This window comes from Sarcophilus harrisii, chromosome 2, assembly GCF_902635505.1.
Source record: "Sarcophilus harrisii chromosome 2, mSarHar1.11, whole genome shotgun sequence".
Classification (NCBI taxonomy): domain Eukaryota; kingdom Metazoa; phylum Chordata; class Mammalia; order Dasyuromorphia; family Dasyuridae; genus Sarcophilus; species Sarcophilus harrisii.
In genome coordinates this window covers 652,990,944-653,015,268 of record NC_045427.1, presented here as the reverse complement: position 1 = coordinate 653,015,268, position 24,325 = coordinate 652,990,944, and the positions used below count along the sequence as shown (strand labels likewise).

At 37.4% G+C, this 24,325-nt stretch overlaps 1 protein-coding gene across 2 annotated transcripts in view; it reads right to left on the bottom strand.

Annotated features, from left to right (window-relative positions):
- Nucleotides 1–24,325, bottom strand: part of ZRANB1 (zinc finger RANBP2-type containing 1) — a 93,826-nt gene that overhangs the window by 9,278 nt on the left and 60,223 nt on the right. For both annotated transcript variants that reach the window (XM_031957003.1, XM_003755006.4), the window contains 4 exons: nt 17,082–17,269; nt 10,536–10,689; nt 8,733–8,804; nt 7,862–8,060 (listed from right to left, as the gene is read on the bottom strand). In XM_031957003.1, the coding sequence (XP_031812863.1) occupies nt 7,862–8,060; nt 8,733–8,804; nt 10,536–10,689; nt 17,082–17,269 (613 nt within the window). The remainder of the gene's footprint in view (nt 1–7,861; nt 8,061–8,732; nt 8,805–10,535; nt 10,690–17,081; nt 17,270–24,325) is intronic.

Here is a 24,325-nt window from a genome sequence, read left to right as displayed (position 1 = left end):
GATCAAGAAGCTAGGATTACAACCAAGAATCATCTATCCTGCAAAACTGGCTATAATCCCTTTTTGGGAATGGGGGAGAGGGGAAATGTTTATTTAATAATAAAAAAAAAAAAAAAAAAAAAAAAAACTTTCAACCATTCCTTTTTTTTTTTTTTTTATTGAAGTTTTCTATTTTCACAACATATGCAAAGATAATTTTTCAATACTGACCCTTGCAAAACCTTCTGTTCCAATTTTTACCGCCAGGTCATTCCCCCCTTCTCCTGATGGCAAGTAATACAATATATGTTAAACATAGTAAAAATATATGTTAAACCCAGGCATTCACATTTATATAATTATCTTGATGCAGAAGAAAAATCAGATCAAAAAGGGAAAAAAAAATGTTGAGATCCACACTCGGTTTCCATAATCCTCTCTCTGGGTGTAGATAGTTCTCCCTTCAAAAGATCACTGGAACTGTTCTGAATCATCTCATTTCTTGAAAAGAGCCACATCCATTGGAATTGATCATCGCATAATCTTGTTGCCGTGTGCCATGATCTCCTGATTCTGCTTATTTCATTTAGCATCAGTTCATTTAAGTATCTCTAGGCCTCAGAAATCATCCTGCTGAGCATTTCTTATAGAACAATAATATTCCGTAACATTCATATACCATAACTTATTCAGCCATTTTTCAACTGATGGGCATCCACTCAGTTTCTTACCACTACAAAAAGGGCTACCACAAACATTTTTATGATCTCTTTGGAATACAGTCCCAATAAAGACACTGCTGGATCAAAGGCAACGCACAGTTTGATAGCCCGTTGGGCATAATTCTAAATTGCTCTCCAGAATGGATCTTTTCAAACTCCACCAACAATGAATTAATGTCCCAATTTTCCCACATTCCCTCCAGTATTCATCATTATCTTTTCCTGTTATCTTAGCCAATCTGACAGGTGTGTAGTGGTATCTCAGAGTTGTCTTAATTTGCATTTCTCTGATCAATAGTGATGTAGAGCACCTTTTCATATGACTATAAATGGTTTCAATTTCTTCATCTGAAAATTATCTATTCATATCCTTTGCCATTTATTGGAGAATGGCTTGAATTTTTATAAATTGAGTAAATTCTCTAGAATTTTAGAAATGAGGCCTATATTAGAACCCTTGAATATAAAAATGTTTTCCCACTTTATTGCATCCCTTCTAATCCTGTCTGCATTATTTTTTGTTGTACAAAAACTTTTTAATTTAGTATAATCAAAATTATCTATTTGGTGTTTAATAATGAGCTCCAGTTCTTCTTGAGAGATAAACTATCCTATGTTCTTCTAATTTGCTTATAATACATTCTTTATGTTTAAATCATGAACCCATTTTGACTTGTCTTGATACATGGTGTTAGGTGTGGGTCAATGCCTAGTTTCTGCCAAACTAGTTTCCAATTTTCCCAGCAGTTTTTGTCAAATAGTGAGTTCTTATCCCAAAAGCTGGGGTTTGGGAGTTTGTCAAACACTAGATTACTATTTTGTCCTATGAATCTAATCTATTCCACTGATCGACTAGTCTACTTCTTAGCCAGTACACCAAATGGTTTTGATGACCACTGCTTTATAATATAGTTTTAGATCTGCTACAGCTAGGCCACCTTCATTAGCTTTTTTTGTTTGTTTGTTTGTTTTTCCATTAATTCCCTTGAAATTCTTGACCTTTTGTTCTTTCAGATGAACTTTATTATTTTTTCTAGATCTGTAAAATAATTTTTTGGGAGTTTGATTGATATGGCCCTAAGTAGATTAATTTAGGTAGTATTGTCACTTTGATTATATTTGCTCAGCCTACCCATGAGCACTTGATATTTTTTCTAATTGACTGAATCTGACTTTATTTGTGTGGAAAAGTGTTTTGTAGTTGTGTTCATGACTTTGTTCTTGACTTTGCCTTGGCAGACAGACTCCCAAATATTTTATATTAACTATAGTTATTTTAAATGGAATTTCTCTGTATATCTCTTGCTGCTAGATTTTGTTGGTAATATATATCTGATTCCCTTTATCTCTTTTTCTTTTCTTATTGCCAAAGCTAACATTTCTAATACAATACTGAATAGCAATGGTGACAGTGGGCAACCTTGTTTTATCCCTGATCTTACTGGGAATGGTTCCCCATTACATATGATGCTTGCTGATGGTTTTAAATAAATGCTGCTCATCACTTTAAGAATAACTCCATTTAGTCCTATACTTTTTAGTGTTTTTAATAGGAATGGGTGTTGGATTTTATCAAATGCTTTTTCCGTAACTATTGAAATAATCATATAATTTTTGTTGGTTTGGTTATGGATATAGTCAATTATGCTAATAGTTTTCCTAATATTGAACCAGCCCTACATTTCTGGTATAAATTCTACTTGGTCATGATATATTATCCTGAGGATAACTTTCTGTAATCTCTTTGCTAATATTTTATTTAAGATTTTTGCAGCAATATTCACTAGGAAAATTAGTCTATAATTTTCTTTCTCTGTTTTTCACCCTACCTGGTTTAAGTATCAGCCCCATATCTGTGTCATACAAGGAATTTGGTAGGACTCCTTGTTTTTCCCTATTTCTTCTAATGAAAAGACCAAAGACCAGAGCTAAATAGAAAATCTGACTATCTAATACAAGACTCAAAAGAAATATAAAAAGGCAAAAGAGAAATCATAAGGAATTCAAAAAGATTAAATAAACTATTTACATTCCTATACGGAAAGCGGGTACCTGTAACTTCAAAGAACTTTTATTATTATTAGGACAATTAAAAAGAGGGTATACACAGAGGGCATGGATACTGAGATGATTATGATGGGATAAAATATAAGAGATTCAAATTTAAGACATGAGAAAAAGGAATGTTCTAAGAGAAAGGGGAGGGAAAGAAGTGTGACAGAGCTTTTATAGTGGAGAGGAAGATTTGGGGTAAAGGAATTGTTCAACACTTGAACTTTATTTTCATTAGAAATGGTTCAAAGATGGAATTGAGTACACACGCAGTTGTATACAGAAATTTATCTCGTCCTACATGGAAGCGGTCAAGAGAGGGTATAAGAGAAGGGGGATGGGGGAAAGGAATAGAAGAGAGGGCAAATGGGAAAGGTTGTAGTTGGAGGCAAAATCCTTTTACAGAGAGACAGTGAAAGAAGAAAAAGAGAAGGATAAATGGGGGAGAAAGTAAAATGGAGGGAAATATACAGTAATCATAACTGAAAAAAGTTTTAAAGTAAGTTTCTCTAATAAAGGCCAATTCTCAAATATATAAAGAATTGAATCAAATTGATAAGAATGGCATCCCCCAATTGATAGTTAAAGGACATGAATAAGCAGTTTTCAGACAAAGAAACTAAAGTTATCTATAGTCCCATACAACAATTTTCTAACCTACTATTGATTAGAAAAATGCAAATTAAAACAACTCTGAGATACCAACTGAGGTACCTGCCAGAATGACTAACATGACAAAAAATAATAAGTATTGGAAGGGGACACAGGAAAACCAGAACACTAAAGCAATGCTGGTAGAATTGTGAACTAACTGACCCAATTACTTTGAAAAGCACTTTGGATCTATGCCCAATGGACTATAAAACTATGACTACATCCTTTAACCTAGCAATACCACTGCTAAGACTATATCCCAAAGAGATAAAAAACAAAAAGGAAAAGGATCTATATGTACAAATGTATTTATAGCAACTATTTTTAAGGTGGAAAAGAATTGGAAATTGAGGGGATGCACATCAATGGGGAAATGGCTCAAACCAAGTTGTGGTATATATATATGATTGTGATAAAATACTATTGTGCTCCAAGAAATGCATAAGAAATGAACAGGCTTATTTCAGAAAGACTTACATGAACTGATTCAAAATTACTGCACACAGTAATACTGTTCAATGATCAAATGCATATGACTTAGCTATTCTCAGCAATACAATGATCCAAGACAATTCCAAAGGATTTATGAAGAAAAATGTTACCCACCTAAGAGAGAAAGAACTAAAGGAGCCTGATTGCAGAGTGAAGCCATGAAGTGAGAACAAAGTCAATGCTCATCAAATAGGGAATGATTGAAGAAACTGTAGAATATAAGTATCTTAAGACTACTTACTGAAATTAAATACAAACCAGCACAGGAAACTATGTAACTAAAGTTCAGATAAGGGTTATACTAAAAAAGAGACACATTATTCAGATTTGGGGATTCATATGCAATTATCCTTTTCTGTCTTTGTACAGGGAAACATTTATGTCTGTGGGCATTTATCAAATTCATGAAAACAAAAAGGTAATTTTTTAAAAAAGAAAATGTACTTCTCCTTTCTTTGCAGAAGTGGTAGTAGTGATTATTAATTTAGAATAGCACATATTCTATCAGACAATTAATGAAACTGTATAGTTATTTTTACTGAACCAAGTGTTTTCTTTCTAAGGCTTTGTTACACAAGATAGCTCTCAATGTAGAATAAGAGGAAGGTTATATTTAAGAAAACGGGTAACTTAAAATCAGACAAAATTTTAAGAACATTTTGAAAATCCACCCACATTTTAATAATTTCAGAATTAAATCTTCCTTTCTAATACGTCAGGACAGAACAAATAAACAGTATTACTACTACTACTACTTAACTCAGATACCCAATATTCAAAGTAAGTTCAGAGAGGAATATAAACTTGCTACAACTCAATGCAAATAAAATAATGGAACATTTTTTAAGAATTCATGTCTTGGTTCTTACCATGAATCCATAGATCCACTCATCCTTGTTTGACAATTAATGTTCACATTTCAATAAATGCTTACATCTCAAGCAAATGTAAATATGCTTACAAAGCATGTATTTCAACTCTGAGGTACCACCTCATACCTCTTAGATTGACTAAGAGGACAGGAAAAGATAATGACAAATGACGAAAGGGATGTGGGAAAACTGGGACACTAAAGCAGTGCTAGTGGAGATGTGAAATGATCCAATTATTCTGGAGAGCAATTTGGATCTATGCCCAAAGGATTATAAAAACTATGTATATATCCTTTAACGTATCAATATCACTATTAAGATTGTACCCCAAATTAAAAAAAAAAAAAAAAAAAAAAAAAAAAAAAGGAAACAGACCCATATGTACAAAAATATTTATAGCCGCTATTTTTGTGGTGGAAAAGAACTGGAAATTAAGGGGATGCACATCAACTGGGAAATGCCTCACCTAAGTTGTGGTAAACATATGATTATGATGGAATACTATTGTACTATAAGAAACGATCAGCAGATTGATTTCAGAAAGGCCTAAAGAGACTTACATGAACTGATGCTGAGTGAAGTGAGCAGAATCAAGAGTAACAAACACAGTAACAAGAGTAGGTGATGATCAACTATGGTGGCTCTTTTCAACAATAGGGTGATTCAAGGCAGTTCTAATAGACTTGTGATGGAAAAAGTCATGCACATCCAGTGTAGAAAACTACAGGGACTGAATGTGGATCAAAGCATAGTATTTTCACCTTTGTGAAAGGCGAGTATTGTTTAGGTTTTTTTTTCTTTTTTCCTTTTCCTTTCTCACGTTTTTTTTTTTCCTTCTGATTTTTTTCACACAGCATGATAAATGTGGAAATATGTTTAGAAGAATTACATATGTTTAACCTATATTAGATTACTTGCTGTCAAGGGTGGGAAGAAGAGAAAAATTTGAAACACAAAGTGTTGCAAGGATGAATGTTGAAATCTATTTTTGCATGTATTTGGAAAAATAAAAAGCTATTATTATCATTAAAAAAAAAATCCTGGAAAGACTTACATGAACTGATGCTGAGCACAATGAGCAGAACCAAATCATCACTGTACATAGTAACAAAAAGATTTATATGATGATCAACTGCGATGAACTTGGCTCTTCTCAATAATGGTGATTCAAGGAAATTCCAATAGACTTGTGATGAAAAGATAAGGGAAGGAGGGAGAAAAATTTGGAACACAAAGTCTTACAAAAATGAATGTTGAAAACTCTTTACATTGGAAAAATAAAATACTATTGAGGAAAAAAAATCAAAAGCATGTCTGATTTTTCAGCCCCTGCTCACAAACAGGGAGGTTTGGGGTTTAATATAAGAAGTTAAAGTCATGCTGCTACACCAGGTTTTTCCCAAGCCAGCAAGCCACCAGTTCTGAGATGCTTCTTCTTAGCTTACATATTCAGGGATCAGATACGCTTTTTCTAAGTTGGGCAGGTCTTGTTCCATGGTATTATAAAGTATGGCTAACCCTACCCCAACAACCAAACCTAGCCTGCACTTTCTCCTCCCTGAGCTGTCCTCCATGTTTCTCTAGCTCACTTCCTATGGACCCCCCACACATGGCTTAGGCTTCAAGCCATTCTTCCTACTGACAAGTCCAGCAATCCCTCCAGCTACACCTTGGACATGGCAGACCACAAAAGTAGGCTTCCCACTGTTATTATCAAAGTCTTGGTATTACCTCTGGGAAACAAGAGGCAACAGTTTTGTAGCCACCAAATGACTGGGGCACAAAAGCCCAGAGGGTGGGGGCATACTCTAATACAGCTCTTTACAATATAGTATGGTCTTTCTTCTCCCTTTTCAGGCACTCAAGAGGATGATTTTTAACGACTCTTAGTTATTTGTAGTACACACATACATAGCTCTCCCCCACAATAGCAAAAAAATAAAAAAGAAAAAAACCTGAATGTAAAACAGACCAAAAACATAAGTAATTATTTATAACTTCTGCGCTCAGATCCTATTCCAAATCCTTATGCTAAAATAGAGATGACCCCAAGTTTTTAAAGGCCTCCAAATCCTAATAATGAAATAGAGATGAATCCAAGTATTTAATGGCCATCCCAAGTAAATACAAGTTCTAGTGACATCAAATATGGGAGTCACCTAAACAATGTCTACCTACTATTTAAGAATCAAATCAAATTCAGTTCAGAGAGGATCACCACTGGAAGGCTGGCAGAACCCAGAAGGGATGTCCAAGGCTATCTCATGCATCCTCCTCATTTTAGAGATGAGGAAACTGAACAACTTGCCTAATGTCACAAAGGGTCTGAGTATCCAAAGAGAAATTTGAATCCAGGTCCTCTGACTCCATAAACAATACTCTTGTCTTCCCATTGTACCATGAGGAATTTTTTATGGGCAAAGAAACTAAGAACAAAAAAGGGCCTTTACTGAGGCAAGGAAGTGTTGTGACAATCACAGAACTTCTGAAGTAATGAATTTGACTATAAACTCCTTAGGGTCAGGGGCTGTTTTTGCCTTCCTTTGTATTCTCAATGCTAATAAACACAGTTCATGACACAAAGAAGCCCTCAATGCTTTTTAAACAATAAAGTGTCATACCCATTATCTTTTTGGCCTCAATGCTTTTTAACTAATACATGTGTCGTAACCATTATCTTTAAAATTTTCTTTATTGTTTTTAACAGAGGGGTGAAAGGGCAATTTTTAGGGTGGGAATGATCTTCTACTTCAATTACATCTTACCTTGTGCAGTACTTGGCATATAGTCTAAACTCAATAAATATGTTGATTAGCAGGCACATTCATAATGTCTAGTAGCAGATCTTTAAGGGTTAAACACAGACATCAAGAGTCTGTAAATATTATGTTTTGCAATGTAAGGAAAAGATAATTATTTAAAAGTCACTTTCAAATACTATACTTAATAACTTGAAGCAAAGATGTGAAAAAAAAAAATGTTAAAATTATCAAACTGGCATACTTTATAAAGCTTCTCTTAAAAAAAGCATCACACCAAGCCAAAACTTTATTCTATTCTGAGCTTAGCCAGGGCAGTGTCCCATCTCACCAGTGCGAGCAGTCGTGGAGGCTGTCATGGAGGGCTTTGCGCAGCACTGAGTCCTTGTCATAGATGCCCCATGTCGCTTGCAGCACTGAGTCCAACAAGCAGTCCCCTGCAGTCCGATTCCAAAGTGCATACAGTCTACTGTCCAAGCGAGTAGCCAATTCCAAGGACCAGTTTATAATCGGAGATTCTTCTTCTAACTCTAAGAAGCATTTAAAACATGCTCATTTTGTGTCTGTGCAATTAAGGAATATTTTAGTAAGAAAGCCTATTCATAACTAATCAGAAATGGAGTGGCATATAATTTATTAGAGATCATATAAATAAAGTTTGGGGGGGGGGGAAGTCTTCTGAATTGTCAAAACATCACGGAATCCACAAACAAATTATAAAACGATATTAAAGGACCCAAAGCAAAATGGTATTTAAGAATTAAGTGAATCAGGAAATCACAATCTCATCAACTTAGAAAATTTTGTATAAGCATGATACTAAGACTTAACAGTTGGGACCTAGAAGATGAAATCAAGTCAAATTTCAAAAATGGTTATTTTACCAATTTGCTTGCTTTTTCCTTTATCTTAGCAAGAAGTGTGACACAGTACTTTATAATTCTTGTAAACATAGAGACGCCAAACAACTCTATCACAGGGTTATAAAAACTGAAAACTGAAAGTTTTTATTAAGTGATTAAAAACATAAAAGGTAAATGCTCAGTCCCTAAAATCTGTGTCATACAAAATTTATTTCACTGATCTTTAACAATTATCAACAAAGCAACAGGTTACATAATATAATTAAAGCTATTTTCACTCATGATGTCACTGATGGTCTTCAAAAACAAAGGATGAACAACAATTACCTCACTGCTTACCTTTCTGAACATCCCTATCAAGAACTTCATCAAATAATTTTTCTTGTACTGAAGGAGGCAAGTCTTCAATATCTGGAAGAATGAGAAACAAAAAGGGAAGGAAGATGTGGAAATGGGAACGAAATGCTATAGAAAAGAATCTACTTGATAATGGTGCCAAATTCCATTAAAATATCATTTCAACTCAATGTTACAAGATAGCTTTTCAATAGCAAAAACATAGTTATATTTTGTAAGCTATCAAAAATACCATTTTAAAATGCTGAATAAAAAACATTTTACATAACCATCACTTGCCTATATTTAATTCCATCACAGAGCGCTTCCTTTCTAGTCTTCATTTAAATGCTTCACATCTCTTTCTTATTTTCACTCCTTAAAGGTCAAAATTCAGTACCTAAATCCAACACTATATCACAAGATCACTAACACTTATAACCAAAATCCACTTTCTCATATGCAGTCAACTATCCATAATACTGTATCCTATTCAGCCCTCTCTGCAAGAAGACTTCTCCTAACTCAGATTCCAGCCCTTCTTAAAGTCACAATGAACTAGTACCCTCAACATAAAATGAAAATCTAATCATTGTGTTGTTCATATAAATTCCTACTGTTAGGGCCTAAGTTATACAAGAATATACTGAAGTCATTTTTCATATTAAATTTACATAAATTATTAGTGTTAACCTAAAACTACTACTTTTTTTTACCTTAAGGAGCAATTAAATAGTTTTTACATTCTTTGGGGAAAGAATTTATTATTTTGCAAGGGTGCTTCAATGACAATTGTCATTCCAATGGACAAGAATGAATTCCTCTTCCCCCTTTAACCCTTTGCAAACTCTGGTCTTTTCAACTATGCCATAAACTGCCCAACACATTTAAATCCTCAGAAGGAACCTTTACTCTAAAGAAATGATGGGCTTTGATGATGACTTCAATGACAATTGGCCAAAAAAAAAAAAAAAAAAAAAAAAAGAACTTGGGGACAATGTAAAGTGTTACTGCTCTAAAAAATGAGCTACTTCACTAATAAAGGTGGAGCGAGAATGCGACACATGAAAAGGGAGAAGCAATTTTTAGAAACATTCTTATTTTTGGTTTGCTCAGCTTTTTTAATGCTAACTTTACAGAAGGATTCTCCTCCTATTGTCTACTCAAGTAATGGTATAGTATCCTAACCAGGATCTAACATATTTCATTACATTTAGGATAAACAAATCTTGATCTGAATAAAACAATCAATAATTTCCAAATGAAAGCTGGTGCAGAAAACAGCTAATAAAAAACAGAACCACGAGGTGAGGTCAAACAGAAGAAGAGAAGGAGGGAAATAAAAACTTCCCTTTACTATTTATCAAAGTTTTTTTCATGAGGTCCACAGGAGGCCTCAAAGGCATCATCTACAAAATTGATTCAATTAAAATGGATGACTCCAACCTTAAGACTCATTATTTCTACAGAGAAATATGGATGACAGGCTACCACACAAGAAAATGTCTTTGTCTTATGCTAGAGTAAAAAGCAGGCTGTGTAAAAACAAAATCAAATCAAAACAAAACAAACCAACAATACCAACCCCACCCCATACGAAAAGGCTTATTATTTACACAAACCAAACAAGCACAAAAAAATTGCAAATGTAAAACGGATAAGGATTAGAACATGGCTTCTTTTTTCTTCCCCTTCCCCCATAGAAAGGCAATAATCCAGAAAATGTTCTTTGAAAGATACTCTTCATTGTCAGCACAGCACAATTAGATAAATAATATAAGAGAAAGGTTCCGGTTTCATAGTTACCTGCAGGTAATGTGAATGTAACAAGATCTGTTAGAAAATAGCAAGCAAAGTCCCCCTTTCGTTGATGGAGAGAGGCAGCAATCTCACGCCGGATTTGCTCTGTGAGCTCAGGACACACCATCGCTGGAATGCACTTTGCTGCATGCTGAGATACCTTAAAGGGGAGACAGTTTTGAAAGGCCTTTATCTTATGTCACATCAGCAACTTGAATTTATGTAACCCCTTCTACATGCCAGCCACAGTGCTGAGAGAGTTACAATACAATCTCATTCAATTTTCACCACTATCCTGAGGCAGGTGCTACTATTATTCCCATTTCACAGGTGAGGAGATGGATCACAGATTAAGGTCTAAGGCCAGATTCAGGCTCAGTACTCTGTCCACTGGGTCACCACCTGTCCTCATTTTACGAGGAGGAAACTGAGGCAGGCAGCTGGATGCGACTGCCCAGTGGGGTCAGACAACTGGTGAGTATGTACAGATCTGACCACTAGCCATTTCCAGACAGCTGGTTCAGGGCTCTCTGGGCTGCTCTCCTTTCCCCAGTCCCCACCCTCTGCAAATATGAAACCCAAGTGTTTGGACTACCAGGAGTAGAAAAGCTTTTCTCCTCCTCTCTCCTCTGCCACCGTCCACTCTGTGGGGAGGGAAGTCAGGAGTTCTCTCTCCGGCAGAAAAAAAAAGGATGCTGAGGGCCCTGCAGCAGTGCTCTGTGCTCTAGGCTCTCACTTCAATTCCTGGAGCTGCTGGTTTCAAAGGGAAAAGAAACCAGGAGATGCAAGGCCTCAAGAACCACAAGAAGGATAAACAAAGAGACACATTTTCACAAAAGATAATGTTCCCTCAGTCGGCCTCAGACCTGTAAAATAGCCAGAGAGATGGGTACGTTTCTCACTGGTGACGTACTTCATATATGAGTTCTAGATCAACAGGATTTCAGGGTTGGAAGGATTCTAGCAATCCTGTGATTCTTTCAGAGATCTTCATCTGACAGGTAGAAGGATTTATCTTATGTGAGAAGGGGGCCTGGCCTGTTAGCGGCTGATGATGGCTACTTTCTACCTCCGAGAAGGTAATGGAAAGGTGTCCTTAAGAGGGGTACATGGAGATCCTTTTGTTCAAAGTCTCTCTACTTTACAGATGAACAAACCAAAGTTTATTAAAAACTATTTGTTAATTAAAGAACAAAGTGATTCAGTGATAGCTCCTGCCCAACAAGGCAGGTTAGCTCTTTGCAGGCCACCAGGGGCCCATTACATTGTTCTCAGAAAAAAAATGCCCTCAAACCACCAGCCTGTGGAGCCCTCCTGGAATTCAGGAGCAGGTGAGTCTCTCCCTAGGATGGACGCTTCCCTGTTTTCTAGTCTGGCTATATGTGGGACTTTCTGCATTAATCTCGGAAGAGTAAATAACACATTCTACTTAGAACCTTAGTCAAATTATGGTGGAGCCTGCCCAACATTACTGACATTTTGGATGACGCATCATTTTTTGAACTGGCTATGAATTAGGACCGGAGTCAGGAAGTTGCTCCTTGGATAGGCCCATATGGGTGACCAGAGAGCCAGAAAAGCCCTTGGAAGCTTTGTCAACTGCAAGTGTACATCAGAGATGGGCTTCCCTCATTATCAGGGGAGGGCCTTACCACTCTAAAACCACAGATATCAAGCCTCAAAAACGAACAAATAAATAAATAGATGGGTTCCCTAGTCTTCTGATGAGTCAGCTATTTTCTTCCTCTACTCGAGTCCTGTATTCATGCTTTATTGTGAATTGGGGGTAGAGGCAGGCTGAATGGAAGTCTTCTTATCCTTCTGAGTCGGGGAACACCCGCTCTGAGCCAAAGGCCAGGCTGCAGCAGCGCTGCTCATCACTCTTGGGAGGTCTGAAGGGGCTTCACATGAATCACATCAGAGAAGTAATCCCTGACTCACAAAGGCCAACATGGAGCTACAGTCCAGGGGACTCTAGGGTGACCCAGCTAGGGAAGTGTCTGAGGCAAGATTCCAAGTCTTGTCTCCCTGCCTCTAGGCCCAGCGTGCTACCTCTGTCTTATTAAATAACGTGTCTCCAAAACTTGAGCGATTTTTTGTGGATTTCTAAGACTCTTTTGAATGGTCTTGTGGGGCAGCTGGCACAAAAAGCATGCTGGGCCTGGAGTCAGGGCCTTGGACACTGTGTGACCCTGGGCATTTTCCTTAACTCTTGCCTACCTCAGTTCCCTCAATTATAAAATGGGCACAGTGGTGCCCCCTCCCCCTTCACCTCCCAGAGATGTGAAGATCCAAATTGAGGATACCTGCAGTGCTTAGCCTGGCCCATGGTGGGCGCTACACAAATTCTATGATGACCTTCTATAGAAACATACCTTCTCCTCTTCCTCTGACCCTTCTGGGGCTGCTGTGAGGATCACGTAAGAGAGTGACCACAAAATGCCACATAAATGCTAACCCTCCTCTTCCTCATCCCTGACCAGCACCAGCAGCTCTGTGGACCCCTTGTGAAGCACATTAAGAGAGGGTGGCTGGGGCAGCCCTCTTCCTCCCTCTTCCCAACCTTCTCCAGCATCCCTCTAGACCCTTAATTGTTTCCAAAGCAAGGCATTTGCTTCTATTTTCGTGATACAAAATAAGGGGAAAACAAGATCTGATACCCCATTAACACTCCCCAACTTCATATTAGGAATTCTTTCCTGGGGGAAATGTGCCATTTGCTCTCAGTCAAGCTGGATATGCTTTCTTTAGGTCAGACACAATGTGCAAATTAAGTGACTGTTCAGTAACAAGTACTGTCACTGAAAGAAATTATTTGTAAAGACCCAACTGGAGAAACTGTTGGGCACTGTCCAGCGGAATGTAAGCTGCAAGCGGGCCGTTGCAGGGTTTTCTTATCCTCAGGTCTTTCTGCAATAGGATGTACAATATTCTAACAGAGCTTGGAGAGCTCCCAATGAGAGAGTTTGTTCAGTTAGTCACCAAGCAATTATTAAACACTTACTCTCTGTCAGATTCTGGGCCAAGCAGTAAAGCAAAAAGAATCCCTTGCCTTCAAGGAGGTCACATTCTATCAGAGACAACACAAAAGCAACTAGGAGCCTACAAGAAGCATGAAGAGTCCATGAAGAATAATGCCCCAAAGGAAGGAACTAGCAGCTGGGACACCTTCCCCAAGATTCTCAGTTATCCTTCACTACAGTATGAGTCCATCTCATTGGGGGGTGAAGGGGTGGGGAGGAAAACTACCCGTTTCTGATGATAGCTTTCTGTGCAATTTGTCCTTTGCCATTCCCTGTTTACAAAGGACTACAGCCTGATCTGACCAAATGACACTATCTTCAATTCAGTGAGCCCAGCCTCCTTATTATTCCAGGAACAAGACCCTCTACCTCTCAGCCTTGGACACTCTCTCCGGCTGTCCCCCAGGCCTGGAATTCTCCCTACTCATTTCTGCTTCCTACTCCCTAAAATTTCATCTTCTCCAGGAAACCTTCCCCAACCCTTCAATCTCAGTATCTCTCCTCTATTAATTATTTCCTAGTTATTCTGTATATTACTTGCTTTGCCTGTTTATGTTTGTGTGTATTCTCCCTAGTCACTAGGTGGCACAAGGGATAGAGCAGTGGGCTTGGAATCACTCATCTTCATGAGTTCATGTCCAGCCTCAATTACTTACTAGCTATGGGATCTAGGTAAGTCACTTCACCCTGTTTGCCTCAGTTTCCTCATCTGTAAAATGAGCTGGAGAAGGAAATGGCCAACCATCCAGAATTTTAGAGTCAGACATGACTGAACAACACATAAAAAACAATAAAAGTATTCCCTCCTAACTGAAAGCTTCTTGAGAATATGGTCTTTTGCTTTTTTTTTGTATCCTCAGTGCTTAGCACAGTGCCTGACACATTGTAAGAACTTAATGCTTCTAACTGGTTATTTAGACTCCCTACTATCCTTGTGGTGATCCGCAGCTTTAATTCTTGGAGATATTGGTGTTTAAAAAACAAATATGTGTGTGTGTGTATATTTGTTTTTGACTTGTACACACACACACATACATATACATAAATACAAATATATATATATATATAGAAAAAGAATGCATGCCAAAGTAACTTGGGGGGTCATTAAAAGAACTGTGATTTCCCACCAGCAACATGCTTCTACAAAGAGACTGCTTCCTTTAATATTGTGTGCTTCTTCAGCCTCTTAAAACAATAATTTCACATTAATTGAGCACTCTGAAGTTTAGAAATGTCTTCCCTCGGGCAGCTAGGTGGCACACTGGATAGCGTACCAATCCTGAAGTCAGGAGGACCAGAGTTCAAATCTGGTCTCAGACACTTGACACTTCCTAGCTGTGTGACCCTGGGCAAGTTACTTGACCCCAATTGCCTCAGGAAAGAAAGAAAGGAAAAGAAAGAAAGGAAAAAGGAAAAAAAAGGAAAAGAAAGGAAAGAAAAAAGAAAAAAAAGGTCTTCCTTCAAAGACAACCCTCTGAAGTAGAGAATACAAATTGTTCCCATGTTTATAGAAGGCGGCAAAAATTCAGAGGTCAAGCTTCTTCTCAGTGACAATAAGAATAAGGCCAAGGACATCATAATATGGTGGGAAAATGTGCTGTCAAAGTTTCAAATCCCATACCTATCATTTACAGTTTCTGTGACCTTAAACAAAACATTTATGTCTCTGGGCTACGGCTCAAATTTTTCGGGTGTAAAATGAGATTAGATGAGATGACCTCTTGGGTTCCCTTCTAGCTCTTCCTTCTCTCAAGTCCCCTGGCGTGCACCCAAAGCTGCCCACAGCAGGCACTTCAACAGGGAAAGAAATGACGTGCCCCAGGGCATGGTCCCACTGCTTGCTAAGCACATGTGCAACCACAGCAACAAAGGGAAGAGGAGGAGTACTGCGGACATGCTCCAAGAAGCTGATGACAGAATCTAATCTAAGAGCTATCCCATAATTGTACCTAAAACTGTGCTCAAGAACATCTACATAGTACTTAAGTGATGAGAACCTCTCCGGCAGGATAACTACCTTACAGACACCAACCCATGAAAGCCCCTTTTCTCAGTTTTTATCCTCCCTGGGACACAACTCAGGGCCCGGGGCCTCTGCTCCTGACAATTCCCATCTTACTACTCTACTCTCCCTCTAGTTTTCCTCCCAGGTCTCTCTCCTATAACTGCAGGTGAACCTCAAGGGTCTGCCCTGGGCCTTCTCTTCAGTGAGACACTTCACTTGATGATCTCATCAGTTCCTAGAGATTCAATTACCCTCTCTTACAGAGCCGATGATTCTTGGAACTATCTGTCCAATCCTTGCATCTTGCTGCCTAGAGGACATCTCAAACCGGATGTCCCACTACCAGTTTCAACTCAGTCAGTGCAAAACCAAGACAATCATTCCTCACCTCCCGTGCTGTCAACTACCCTATTGCCACCAAGGACGCCACCTTCTGCCCAAGCCCTCAGGCCCCCTTGCTGCCCAGATCCAAGCTGCCACCAAGGCCTGTGGATTTCTTCTGTGCATCATCGCTGTAATACTCCCTCTCCCCACCTCCTTTGGACACCATCACCACTGGGGCCCGCCCAATCTCACACTTCAACTACTGCAAGAGCTGATGCTGGGTCTGTCTGCTTCACGGCTCTCCACTCCAATTACCACTAAAGTGCAAGTCTAATCAGGTCACTTCCCCTGTTCCCTTTCAATAAACTCTAGTGGTTTCCCATCACCTTCAGGACCCCAACGCCCCTCCCTGCCCCAGTTTGGCTTTTAAAGCCTGTTCCTCTCTGAACTGTTTTCTTGTGCTCCCCTCTAGCAGCTACTCTACAAATCAACCTGAGGTGTTCTTGCTCAACCTCACACAAGGTCTTCCCTCTCCCAACTCCAGGCATTTCTGATGGTTGCCCCTATCCCTGCATGTCCCTCCACCCCACAATCTCCACTTTCAGGCTTCCTTGGCTTCATGCAAGTCTCAGATAAACTCTCACCTTCTATAGGAAACCTTGCCCAAGTGCTCTTCAGGCTAGCCCCTTCATTCTGAAATCACTTCCAACTTGTCCTATATGTATCCTGTTCTTTCCATGTTGTCTTTCCATCAGGCTGAGTTCCTTGAGGACAGGCACAATGTCTGGCTTTGTAGCATGGCGCATGGTACACACTAAGTGCTTAATTAATGCTTGCTGACAAGAGATGACAAGCCAGAACTGTCCCATCTCTTAAGACTTTCCCAAGATTCTCTACCACCAACTTGCTCAATATCTTCCTTTCTTGTGTCTTTTAAATTTCACAGATTCCACTGCAGATCAGGCTGTAATTCTGTTAGCTTTCCCATTCTAGCAACATGAGAGGTCCATTCATTCTGATCCACATTTCTGATTCGGCTCATATGTCTAATTCAAGAGGATCCAGCCCTGACTTCATTTCTTATGAACACAGAGTGTCACCTACTTGTAACAACTATTACCTATAGCTTTCTCTCTGGGTCATTTCTAACCAATTCTTTGAAGACTATGATGCACCCCACATATCAAAGTTCCTACGTACCTCTGTCAGCAATATTGCTAGCATATCCTGCCTCTGAAAACGTATTGCCAGATGTACCAGAGTGTACCCCACATCAAAGGCAGATGGGCGATTCAGTAAGCGGACTTCATCGGCAGTAAGTTGTCGAGCAATATCTCCACCGGAGGACTTATAAGCTTCTATAGCAGCTAAATCACCCTCTACGACTCCTAAAAGACAACAAAAGAGAAACATGATTAGTTATATTTTTCTAACAAGACTTGAAGTTGTATCAATTATTTTAATGCTAAGTGTTTCCCCCTGAGCTCTCTGGACTCTGGTTTAAGTCTTCAGTTATATTCATATCAGTTATATTCATAAAGAGAAAAAACAAATAGAACTAAGAATAAAAAAGGGGAGTAACCCATAAAAGTAAGCTTTCTTAGTTACATACTTACCTTACCCATTTAGGGTTGAGTCTAAGCTTGAACAAGATTTTGACACATCTAAGAATGGGAACTTCTCAAAAGTAGGTACTGTATTTTGCCAGCTTCTGCAGGGTTAGCACAGGGCCTACCACAGTCATAGTGGCTGCTAGAAGTAGGACTGGGGGTCCGGGAACCAACACTATTAGGCTTATAGAGTAAAGAGCTAAGTCTGGTTTAGCCAAGTAACCAATGAAACCATCGGTCCAATTCACTAATCTGGAAGTTTTGCTTCAGGTTTTAAAAAATGCTCTCACTGCCTTTACACTTCACATTAAAGTTGAGTGAAAACAAACACCGACTCCACTGTGTCTTCAATGGTGTTCTGAAGTTGTTTTTGTTTGGGTTGGGATTTGGGGGGGCGGGGTTTGTCTGAGACTATGATTTTTTTTTTTTTTTTTTTTGCTTCAGATGCCAATGAGAAAAAGATTGGCGAAAGAAAAATTACTAGTTTTCTAAATTATTTCCAAAGTGAAAATAAAAACCAAAAAGCCTCACTCAAATCTATTACAATTGGAGAAGGCAGTGTAAATGGTAAAAAGGTTCTGGGAACATAGCTTCAAATTCTCCTAGCACCCACCTGGCATGAATATCAGAATCAATATTGTTATATATAAGACAAAAACACTCACCATTCACTATACAAAGTTGTAGGTTAACTTAAATTGTCATAAAATGCTATTAATGACATTAACTAAGGTCTACAAAGTACTAGGTAGAAACAAAATCACGCAACTCAGCAACAATCTAGTTTAATCCACATACTATATATAGACTAAGAAGGGAGATCCATGGAGTCCATTCAATTTGGAACAGATCTCAGTATATTTTTCCTTGATGAGGAAAATGGCTTCCCCATCATTTTTAGCTACTATTACTAGTTCTTTTCTGTGAAGTCAAACAGAATGAGACATGAGTCCTCTGTTACATGACAGACCTACAAAGACTTGAACACAGCTCTTTTATCATCTTCTGCAATCTAATTTCTTCAATTGAGCTTTGTAATTAATAATGTCATCAATAATCAGTTGAGCAATACTATGTACCAATAAAGTCAAAATGGATAAATGATTTAGATATTTTAATGGTAAATTAAGGGAGCATGGAAAATTTTACCTGACAAATTTATGGATAAGGGAAGATTTTAGAACCAAACAAAAAATAGAAAGGTTCACATAAAGCCAATTATGCTAATTATGTAAAATTAAAATTTTTATACAAACAAAACAAACGCAGCCAAAATTAAAAGAAAACAAGAAACCTGAGGAATAAATTTTACAAGGTTCTCTAATAAAGTCCTCATTTCTCAAATATATAGAGAACTGAGTCGAATCTATAAACACAAGATCCATTTCCCAATTGATAAATAGTCAAAGGATATAAAGTTTCAGGAGAAATCAAAATTATCGATATTTTATGTGACTATATAAAAATGTTCCAGAAAAACAAATTAAAACAACTCACATCTATCAAATTTGCTAACAAAATAAAAAAAGAAAATGACAAATGTTGAAGGAGATGTGGAAAAATAGAGGCATTAATGCAATGTTGATGGAGTTATGAATTGACCCAACCATTCTAGAGAGAACAATCTGAATTATGCCCAAAAAGCCATAAAATTCTGCATAAACACTGACCCAACAGTAATACTATCCCTAAGAGATAAAAGAATAGTCATGGTAGCAAAGAACTAGACACTGTAGAGATGTCCAGTCACTGGGGAATAAGTTGCATATAACTGTGATGGTATACTAATGTGCTAAAATAAATTACAAAGATGATGGTTTCAGAAAAACCTGAAAAGACTTATGTGAACTAATACAAAATGAAATAAGCAGAACTACGAAAACATTGTACACCGAAACAGCAAGATCATGATTATGATCAACTATGAAAGACTTGGTGACTGATCAAGCCAATTCCATCCAATCAATGACGAAAAACATTATTTCATCCCAGAGAGAGAACTGATCAACTCTGATTGCAGATGGAAGCATATGTTTTTAACCAAAATGCTAGAAAAACCAATATAATGCTTTTACTTTTCTTAGGCTTTGCCTTGTATGGGTATACGTTTTAAATATATATATACATATGTTATAAATATAGAATATATAAGTTTAAATACTGCAAAATGCAAAACACCCAGTGAATTTTCACAAGGGGCTCTCTCTCTATGAGGAACTCACCATAATGTGGGTTGTTTTGTTTTACTTTCATCCAACATCAGTATGACCTGCCCCAGCCATACAGCCAAGGTGTTCTAAGAGGCACAATCTGAATTGAGGTCTTCTTCACTCAAAATCCAGTGCTCTACAAATATGCCATCTACTCAGAAGACTGTCAACATGACTGTGTCTTTAAATGATGAGTTCTTGACCTAGGGTCTATAAACATACTTTCCCCCCCACCCCACCCCCATTTTCCATTTCTATTAGAGTTCAATATAATTAGTTTGCTTTGTCATTCTCCTATGTATTTACATTCTGCATTTTAAAAAACATGCTTTTGAGAGGCAATCAACAAGGGGTCCATGACAAAAGAAGTTAAGACACCCAATACTATAACAAATGATTCTAAAACTGAAGGCTTTCCTAAAAAGTTATTTTAGTAAATATTCCCTGTAATTTACTTCTGCTCCAAAGACTATGGTTCTGAGAAGGAGTTACAGACATCACCAGATGTTAAGAATCCCTTCAATTCTTAACCTTTTTTCGGAACATTGACTTCTCTGGCAGTCTGGTGATGTCTATAACTCCTTCTCAGAACTATATTTTAAAATGAATAAAATAAATATATAGAATTACAATAGAAACCAGTTACAGTGAAATACAGTTATCAAAATATTTTTAAAAACAAGTTCTAGGCTTTAGGTTAAGAACCCCTCAAATACAGCAAGTAAAAATATAAGCTTTTAGTGGAAAATTTTAGCTAATTTTGTAAAAACTCAGTTTTAGTACTTTCAAGTCCCTGAAAAACTCCTGAAGTACTCCTAAACTTGCTTAAGCAATTGTTGTGGGGGCAGATAGATGGCACATTGGATAGAGCACCAGCCCTGAAGTCAGAAGGTCCTGAGTTCAAATTTGGCCTCAGACACTTAACATGTCCTAGCTGTGTGACCTTGGGCAAGTCACTTAACCCCAATTGCCCGGAGGCGGGGAGGGGGGAGAAAAGAAAGAAATTGTTGAAAATTTAATTAGCAAACTATTAGTTTGTAACTCAGTGCCAATAGCATAGGGGGGTTTTGTTTGTTTTTTTTAAAGAGTGCTTTATAACAGGTCTTTGAGGGCACAGGCTATTTTATCTGAATAATCCCAAGTTTTATCACTTTATGTTATCCTAGATGGGCGCTTAAAATCTTTACTGAATTTGAAGTAGTCTAAATATTATATAACCATCACTGCTGCCACCGTCCCCCACCCCATCAAAAAAATCACTACTATTACCACCTCTTCAATACCATTTAGTGCTTAGAAATGAAAAGCTATTTTCCTTTTTCCAGGATGAAAAATCAAACTCCAGCTGACATTGATTATTTATGATTAATTCCAAATTAATAAAGTTTTAATATTATATCTAGATTATACTCCATTTTAAATTCATTAGACTTAACAGACTTCTTTACTATTTAGGAAATATTAAACACATTTAAACAGGAAAACTCAAAGATCTTACAAATCCCCACCCTCAACCCCCAATGGAAAACAACACACAGTATGACTACTGTTTACTCAGAGTTGTAAAAATGCCACCAGACAACCCAGGAAAGAAAGTCAAAAAACTGGTCTCTCTTATCATCCTCTTTGCTGTGTTGACAGATCTCCTTCTAAGTGTTTTTGGTTTGTAGAGGAGTTGTTTTTGTTGCTGATCACACCAATCAAGTCTAAGAAATACCTTTAAAGCTCTCAATAACTTAGGAGAATCTCATTTTGGAATTTACATCTATGACCTTATTTCACAGACTGATAAACATCATGTGCATACCATAAAAGGTGCACACATGAAAAGAAATACAACCACCAAAAAAACCCAAAGAAGCCTCATGAGCATGACAACAGGCATGATAACTATGGTTTTGGGACTCTGGCTTACACAGTTACAATTACCACCCTGCTTCACCAGTAGCAAACGAGCTATTTGTTTATTTTAATAGTACAGGAGCCTGGGAGTAAAAACAATAGCAAAAGAATCAAGTCCAGCCTCTGTGACTCTCACCTAGGCTACCCACCAGTATGATGGAGGACCTTGTCCATTATAGATTACATGAAATGTGCTGGAGGCAAAAAATGAGAAGATAGAGCAGAATAGGGAAGCTAAAAACAGGTCTTTAGATATATCAATGATTTTATAACTCGGAACAAAAGAGATATAACATATACAACATACAAAGTCACAAAAATAAATTCCAAAGCCCGAAAAATTATTTTTTTACATTATCAGTTACCTACTTTAATGTTATCTAAGACTATACATTAAGTTAATAAACAAATTATTGAAATTCAGTCTACAATCATCAAAGTCAAATCCTATTAAAACGGATGCAGAAAGCTTATGCATATTTTGTTTGTGCACATTAGAGTTTGAGAATTTTTAAAGACTTTTTTTTAAAAAAAATACTTTATTTCCTTATGTTAGCCTAGCTGCTCGCTAATTTCTAGGAGGAAAAAAAATTGTACCGAATATGAAATGGTCTTGCAAATTCTGCCTCAAATACCAATACTATTTTCAATTTCTGTACTAGAAGGCCACTTCCAATGAGATCATTTAAGTATACATAAGTATACATAGACAAGTCTAGATATTTCTAGGTCTACTTTCAAATGACAAAAAGTTACTTAAAAGACAGTGGTAAAAGAGAATAAAAGTGGCCCATATATGTTTTCCAGGTCACCAAAAGCTTAAATTCAATCCAAAAACATCTGAAGCATTTCTTCTTGAAAAACTTGGCACATTTTGAAATTTTAACATAGATATTGAAATTTCTATTACATATACTTCTCCTATCTACCTCCCAAGAATACTGGAAGAATAAGTGGGGAGAAAAAACAATTAAAAGCAATTTGAATTCTCAGGCACAAAAAAAAGGTCATATAAAAGAAGCCTGAAGCTTGAATGACAACTTTCTGAGTTTAAATATGTGAAACCAAGCAGCATTATTAGCCAATATTAACTAGAGAAATTTTTCAACATTTACAGAATTGGAAAAAAACATCACGAGTAAAAATAAGGATATATTAAAAGCTCTATTATTAGAAACTACAAAATTTCCCCACTTAATATGTAGACCTATAAGCATAGATAATAAGAAAGCACTGTGTGCTCAACTGGTCTTTAAACTAAGCCTTATTTCCCAGTAATGTTGATCCTCTTAAGGTCAAGTCACATTGACCGAAGGACTCCACTCAGACCACAGCTACTATGGAACTCCGTAGAATATGGAGCTGGCTCACAGGTGTTTTAAAGTAATACATTTTTTCCCCCATATATGGCACAATTTTCAAAGTTTTGTGGGTTCTTTTATTTTCCTTTATGGCATTAAAATTGTCAAGGTAACGAACTTTGAAAAGAATGCCAAATGGTAAAAAAAATCTAGGACTTACCTGAGCCCACGTGGGCCAGCTCAACCTTACACTGGAGTTCTATGGTAGCTGTGACATCACAGCATGCTTTATGCTGTGGGGTCAAGGTAGGCCTGGAGGCAGCGGGCACAATTTCAGGAACCCTTGAAAAGAAAAGTTAGTTTTAAGTGGTAATGTTCAGAATGTCCTTTCGCATGGTTAGCAGATAGTAGATAGAATCAGATGTGGCTATGCCCCTGAGCTGCCTTTTCTCCACAGCTTAGCTCTTCATCTATTCAACCACTCCTTTTCCGTGTTAAAATCCAGTTGTCCTTTTTCATGTGTGCTGTTCCTACCCAGCTATAATTCAAATAAAACTGGCTATTGCCTCATTAAAATGACCCTTTTTGAATACTCACTATTCCTTAGCCAAATATTCATATTCCTTAGCCAAAAGCAGCTAAAAACATCAATTATGAAAGGTTTCTAGTTTTAATTCCTATCAAATTTCAAGAGAAATATAAACTATGCTAGCTAATTCAATGTAATAATCATGCAACACCTATTTTAAAACATCTGTTTTGAAAGGAATGAAAAGCAGGGAGAGATCTCTTCAGATTTCTTAATCGAAATTGACTATGTCAAATACATAACAGATATTTCTTAGTTCTCACTTCCATATATGTCACTCATCAGATTGTTCTCAACATAGCAATCAAATAAAATAGCCCACCACTCCCAGATCTGAGTTAAATAAAAATAGAGCAGTCTATCATGGTATCATTTTTTCAATGTATTTCTACATTTTTCCTTTTGACTTCAGTTATAAGTACTTTATCTTCAGGGGAAAAACTATTCAGGTCAATATGGCAAAATCCTCAATGCCACAAACAACTCTTAATCTGAAATATGCTTTTGAAGAAAGAAAAAAGGAAAAGACTCCAACCCTCCCCCCCCCAAAAAAAATGAGAACTCTTCCCTAATAAGACATTAGAAATGAATAGCATTAATTGCTAGTGATAACAAATCCTGATTTCATTAAATCTACTAAAACAGGGAGCACTCAGACGCTGCAGTGGATAGAGCACCAGGCCTGGAGTCAAGAAGATATCTTCCCGAGTTCAAATCTGGTCTTAGACACTTACTAGCTTGTGTGACCCTGGCAAAGCCACTTAATTGTGTTGGTCTCAAATTTCCTCATCTGCAAAATGGGCTAGAGAAGGAAGTGGCAAACCACTCCAAC